Raw genomic sequence first — 6765 nt, 5'->3', positions numbered from 1 at the left:
TATAAAATTGCAATGTAGATATTCGGTCTCCAACTGGAGCCCGGACTCTGAGTCCCTGTGAGTGGGGAGGGATTCAAAACCCAGACTGTAGCCCAAGCCTGAACATCTACACCACTATTTTTAGCCCTGCAGCCTGCGTCATCTGACCTGGTCTTTGAGACTCAGTACCGCACAGTGTAGACGTACGCTAAGAGTCTGGGTTTCTCCCCACCCTTCGCAAAACAGTAATTTTCTTCTGCTCCTTTTGAGTGCAATAAAATTAAAGGATCTGACTGCGTCTGCGTTATAATGGAAATATTACACTCCCCCAAGAGACATTAACCTTGCTTCAGACCATGAAATTCAGGTAATGACCCATAGCAGAAGTGAATTAGTGTTTAATTCTCCACCCCTTGCAGGCAGCCTCCTAATGATTTCTAGGTCTCTCCCTCCCTCCCTCTGCCATTTAACATGCATTTGTAATGTCTTTACTTTAGATTCAAGAGGCTTTTGCCAATTTTGGCTAAGAGGGAAGTGGAGGGGAGATCACAGAGAGCCTCTGGTTAATGAAAGTTCTGATATGCAGCACATGGATGATTAAAACTGCAGACACCCATTCACACACAGAGAGCATGTTCTCTCTCTCACTCACACACTGTTGTGCATAGAGAAGACAGACTTGCACTGGGCCAGCTCCTGAGCTAGTGCAAATCAGCAGAGCTCTATTGATACCCATAGAGTTACTCCAATTTACACCAGATGAGGATCGGGCCATCTGTCTCTCTCATTAACGCACTAGCACACAAATACACAATCCCACATACAGGACACATTCTCACCGCCACACAAGTTCTTCACGTAACACTCATATACACATACACACTCTTACATGCACAAACGCTCATATATACACCATTCACGCATGTTCAAATACTCAACACATGGTCTCTCATACACAACGCATTCACACCACATACACAAACAGAATAAACACATTCTCTCTCTCTTTCACACACACACACACTCACTGACTCTCAGAGGGATTCCCTCATCGGATCAAGCAGAGATGTAGTCTCACATACTGCCTGAGTGTGTGTGAATTTGACAGGTTGGATCCGCCCTCTGCAGACAGTTACACAAACACCACTGAAGGAATCCTCAATAATTCTTTCAGACTACAGGCTCCACACACACGCGCGCCCCTTTCTGTGCTACTTCAACGTAACTCCGATGACAATTTCTTCATTGTGTAGAAGCAGGAACAGAGCCAGAGGCTGGCCTCAGAAATCCATCTGTTTGCTTGTTGTGTTTTCCTGGCGAAGGGGGAAAATCAACTGGGAGAAGGTGAGTGAAGGCTGCTGTTCCTATAGATTTAACCTTGTCAGTATCAGCAGCTGTGTTTCAAATTAGAATGTTATGACAATTAAGTGTCTGTTTCACCCCTTAGTTACTTCAGCAATCTGTAACAAATTAGCCTAGCACTTCCAGTGTTTGTTTGTTTGTTTGTTTTGCAAACCCTGGCAGTAACAATTTGCTCTGCTGCAGAGAAATTGAAATGCAGCCTGTGCCCTTATATAATTTTAAATTAGGATCAACTCCTCTTGTTTTGCTCAGCGCAAGGCAGGTTTTCTGGTCCATAAACTGTCTGGTAAAGGTCTTGTTTATTTGCTATGACGCCTGTGTGTATTTGGTCTTTACTGATGCAGACCTTTGCTTGCTGGCTCCGGGTTTTTAAGATGACCTTTTCTTGCATAATATTAATAATGAGTATGGGCTGTCAGTGTTAGTTCTGGATCAAAGTCCGAAACTGAGAAGACTGTTCAGGTCAGTGCTCTTCTCCTGATCTATATCCCCCGACAAGTGCAAAGTAACAGAATAGATGGATTCCCAAGGACAGTGGTGCTGCAGCTAGGGGTGCAAGGGTTGCTGCCACACCCCCTGCCTTGAAGTAGTAATAACAAACACCAAATACATGGTTTCCATCATCAGCACCCCCACTATAGAAATTGTTCCAGCACCCCTGCCCAGGGACTTTTTTTTCTGAAAGATATATTCTGAACCTCTTCCCCTGCCCTCCCTTACATTGCCAAAGACAACCACCTTTTTGAAGTCTTTTGCTCAGACTCTCACAGTGATGCTAAGTGTGATAGGTATGATCTTTTACTGCCAGGAAGAACATTCCACATATTCCTGCAGATTAATGAGATTGGGTTTAAAGTTATGAATGGATCCAAAAAGAAAAGGGTTGGTCCACTGAGAGGCTAGACAGGCACGTATCAATCTGCCCCTGAGGGTGAGAAGCATGTTGAGGACTGGGGAACACTCAGCCCTGATGCTAGACATTGCCCATAGTCATGTAACGACTGTGTGACTGTCTTTAAAAAGGGAGGGCGTGTGTAATGGTTAGGGCAGGGGATTGAGATTTGACATTCCTTGGTTCTGGTTCTGTGCCTGGATCTGGAAGGGAATCACTGTATGATCTAGACAAGTCAATAAACCCCTCTGTGCCTCAGTTTACCCCTTTGCGAAATGGGGGGATAATAATCCCTTTCTGCCTTTCAGGAGAGCAAAAAGAATTAAATAATGTTAGTAAGGCACTTTGAAATATTGTGATGAAAAAACGCTCACTACAGATGTTTATTTAAAATACAAATATATGGTGAGAGATTAGCTGAAGAGAGAAGAAAATGGAAGTCCCACAACAAACTGCCTGTTTTTTCCTACTGAGAGCAGCATGCAGCAGAGAGATAATAGCTGCATTGAGAGGTCTAGCAGCATACATGCAGGAGAGTTTGCCCACTCTGTGAGCTGTGGCATTTCGACAAGCACTGAGAAAAGTGTCTTCAGTCCTGTCTTCTAAGGATGGTTTCAATGCAGCCACATTAGGTAAATAATGGAATTGCAGCAGCCGGTGCAATGACAGGGAGTGGGGATTAGAGTAAAGCAAAGACCTGGAAGGTCTTGGTCAATATGGAAATAACCAATGTCCTTTGTAAATGATGCTCACTTATTGCTTTTCAGTTACAAAAGGCCCGGACCAGCCACCCAAAGTGCAGTTCAATCCAGTAAGGAGGGATGTGGGCTCATGCTTTTGGGTTCTCTGCCTTGCCTCATATTGGGGGATTTCTCGGCTGGTTCTTGACACGAAAGGAAGTGCCTACTTGGTTTGAAAGCCTGAAGAAACCCTCTTGGCGTCCACCCAACAAAATGTTCCCGGTCATGTGGACTACCTTGTACACAGGCATGGGGTAAGGTTCCGTGTACTACTCCTTCTCTGTACACAGGCATGGGGTGAGGTTCCGTGTACTACTCCTTCTCTGCTTCTGTGGGTCTTTATCTCTAGGGGAGACGTTACTTCACTCTCCTCCATTGCTCATTTTGGAGCTTTCCTTCTCATGGACCAAGTGGGCAGGAAAGGGACGTTTATTTTCAGAAGAGGAACATAACACCCCACTAGGTATTGAGCTGAGTTCATCGGCTCCACCTGGAACTTTTATTTTTGCCGGGGACTTTGTCTACACTGGGTTTATTTTGCACTGAGGATCACGATGACAACTGTAGAACTTTGAGAACCCAGCTAAGATCAGGGTCCCAATGTGCTAGGCACTGTACACATACACAGAGACATTCCCTGCCAGATGAACTTACTGCCTAAATAGATAAGAAAGATCATGAGTCTGAGGTGATGCCAGGCCACAGATGTAGGTGCACCAAGGCTGTGCTGGTGCAAACCCATTACTGCAAGTCACTTTTGCATCCGTGTGGTATGTCTAGACTAGGGGTTGCATCAGTGTAGCTACATTGGTGCAACCCTGCCCCCTCACCCTCAAAACCCGGTGTAGACAAGCCATAAGAGCTGCCTTTGGCTAGGGTGGGATCTGCCCTTGGAGCTGTCTTCCAGTAATTAGAATTCTATGGCGCAAAATCCGGTGCCTCCTGGTAGAATAGTGCCTGATCCCACAGCATTGTGGAGAGAAGCCAGGTGGGACAGCAAAATGTTAATTGTGATTTTCCTCTTCACAGCTATGCTTCATACTTGGTGTGGAATGACTTAGGGGGCTTCAACAGCAAAGCCATCATCCCGCTGGGCCTCTACGGGGCTCAGCTTGCCTTGAACTGGGCTTGGACGCCCCTATTCTTTGGAGCTCATAAGCTAAAACTGGTATCGTGTCTGTGCATATTTGTCTTGTGTTGTCTGTGTCCTGCGCCACTGGTTTGGAGCCTTTAGGAGGGTCCACAGCGAGCACCAGGAAGTGCTGTACCCTGTGTCAGCTGTAAAGGCATCTTAGCAGAGCTCTGCATCTGCTCACACAGCACTTGATTCTAACCCGTGTTATCAGTCCTTCGCATTCCTGACCCGAAAAGCAGGGCGGTTAGGGAGCCAGTGTTCTGGCTGCTGCATTTTTCTGTTAAGAATTTACGGCGAGAGATAAGCCTCCTTGAGCGTCACACCCTAGTCCAACCAGAGGCAGGGCCATGAACTTCAAGGGGGCCACACTATTCATGGATGGCTTATCAGCCTATAAAATACACTGTCAACAAGAGAGTCCATAACAGCTTTACTCTCGCTGGACTGCCTTCGATAAGAGTTACTCTTACAGTGCATAGGGAGAATACGATTCCAGTGGTCGATGCCTCAATCATTTCCTTCTCTCTTCTTCAGGCTCTGGTGGACATCCTGTGCCTATACGGCCTGGTGCTCGGCACCATGTACTCTTGGTACCCCATTAACAAGAGGGCGACAATGCTGATGGTGCCTTACCTGGCTTGGCTGACCTTGGCTTCTTCTCTCACCTTCTGCATCTGGAGGGACAATCCTGAGGAGGAAAAAGGAAAGAGCGACTAAGACAAAGAGAAGCTGGTGAAATAAAGTCATTCTATGAAACCAATCCATCCTGATGTGGTGGACCAAGAGCTGATAGCCTGGGGGTGGTTAATTTTATTAAGATGGGTACCTGAACATACATATCATTTGCAAAGGGTGCATGGGGAAAATTTTGCACAATGCAATGGGATGTCCCTTTAAGGTTACCATACACCTTTAACCTGAGAACCCCTGCCTCTCTTTTTCTTCAACAATGCTGGGGTTTTGGGGTTACAGCTGTACGGTGGCCTTAAGGGGACACAAGTTAAATCTCATAGGCCAATTTCTGCTCTGTTATGCCACTGTAAATTCAGAGTCACTCCACTGAAGACAATGGAGTTATTCTGGATTTATATCAGTGCAACTGAGAGCAGAATTTGCTTGCATACATTCAAAAAAATTCTCACCTGTGTGACGAAAAACACCTGAGATGATTAAAACAGGACAATTTTTACAAACCTAATGGCTTTTTGCCATTCCTGCTGTTTAATTTTTGCATAGGACTCAGTTTGGACTTTTTACCATTAGCCATTAACTTCTCACCATCTAGCTCATTATTTGCCTTTCTCTTTGCCAGCGAAATGAAAATGGCCAGGTTCATCTTCTGCTTTTAGTCTATTGTGCTTCTTGATTCTCATGCCCCTGTACAATGCTGCAATGACTGGAGTACAAATAACTGTACTGAAGGGAAATGTTTATCTATCCCACCTCCAAAATACCCCTCCCCACAACTCCCCCCCCCCCGACTCTGCATTCACTGAAATAAAACAACCCTCAAACACGGACTGACACATTTATGTTGCTAATATGCTTTGTAAAACCTTCAAACCAACCCCTCTAAATGTTGTGCCTTAAACTACCAGACAGCAGCTGGGATTTTCAAAGGTGCACAAGGGAGTTAGATGCCTAAATCCCATTGAAATTCAGTGGAAATTGAGCACCTGACTCCTTTAAAATCTCAGGCAGTACCACTTTGGCATTTTCCAGGATAGCGGAAGTGGTGCCCAATTCATGGAACAAATAGGCCCATAAGGACCGCTCATGTGAGAAAGTGCTTGCGGTGTAGCCATTTGGGCATGGACTAGAGCCTGGGGTCTAGGACCTTGCGAGGTGGAAGGGGGGAATGAACCACACTGCAATTAAACAGCTCCTTCGCCTAAGTCCTGTGAGCCCGCGTCAGCTGGCACGGGCCAGCCGTGGATGTCTAATTGCAGTGTAGACACACCCTTAGAGCATAGGGTTGCCAGTTTTGGTTGGACGTATTCCTGGAGGTTTCATCACATGACATAATCTTTAACTGAAGATTAATCTTTAATTCCTGGAGAACCCAGGACCATCCTGGAGGGCTGGCAGCCCTATGAGAGGAAGGTCCATTCCAACCTCCCCCATTCTGATCTTTCCTTCTGCTGTCTAGGCATTAGATGTTCCCTGTTTAGAGAGAGGATTTACTATTTTTTTTACGAAATAAAAACCATGTATGGATCTCTTTAATGGATCTTTTTACTGGCAGCTGATTGTCAGGGTGAAGGGCATTATTTTGGGTAGTGTAGTTTGAACTGCAGATGTAGAGACATGTTTGCTTTTAATAAAACCAAGATTTTTTGTTTGCAAAAAGAAAAAAAAATCCATTGTTTGTGGTTCTGGGTTCGCAAAAGGGCTGGGAAAGGTTCAAGGAACCCTGACTAGAGCCCATGGCTTTTGCACGGAACTCAGAAGGAAGGGGAAATGGCATTAGGCACTAGTTCTGTGAAAGGTTCCAAGGAACCCACTGAACCTTGTGGAAAAAAGCTCCTCAATGCACAGGTTAGAGCAAACGAAACTGCTCACCCCCTGCTCGAGCTGATATGGTAATCTTGCCTTCCACAGGGAGGGAAAGCGGTGATATGCCAATAGGATGGGGCCAGATGGCTGGCCATGAGAAT

General features: G+C 45.6%; 1 protein-coding gene across 2 annotated transcripts; it reads left to right on the top strand.

Moving 5' to 3' along the window:
- Window positions 1-1015: 1015 nt before the first annotated feature.
- On the top strand, window positions 1016-6325 carry TSPO2 (translocator protein 2). 2 transcript variants are annotated; one of them, XM_048826764.2, is made up of 4 exons: window positions 1016-1323; window positions 3001-3227; window positions 4003-4141; window positions 4643-6325. In XM_048826764.2, the coding sequence occupies exons 2-4, from the start codon at window positions 3055-3057 to the stop codon at window positions 4823-4825; spliced, it is 495 nt and encodes a 164-aa protein (XP_048682721.2). In that variant the 5' UTR covers window positions 1016-1323; window positions 3001-3054; the 3' UTR covers window positions 4826-6325. The 2 variants fall into 2 exon arrangements, with proteins under 2 accessions (XP_048682721.2, XP_048682722.2); XM_048826765.2 differs by lacking the exon at window positions 1016-1323 and adding an exon at window positions 2720-2865.
- Window positions 6326-6765: the final 440 nt, after the last annotated feature.

Source organism: Caretta caretta, chromosome 21, assembly GCF_965140235.1.
Source record: "Caretta caretta isolate rCarCar2 chromosome 21, rCarCar1.hap1, whole genome shotgun sequence".
Classification (NCBI taxonomy): domain Eukaryota; kingdom Metazoa; phylum Chordata; order Testudines; family Cheloniidae; genus Caretta; species Caretta caretta.
This window is presented reverse-complemented; position numbering and strand designations above follow the sequence as displayed.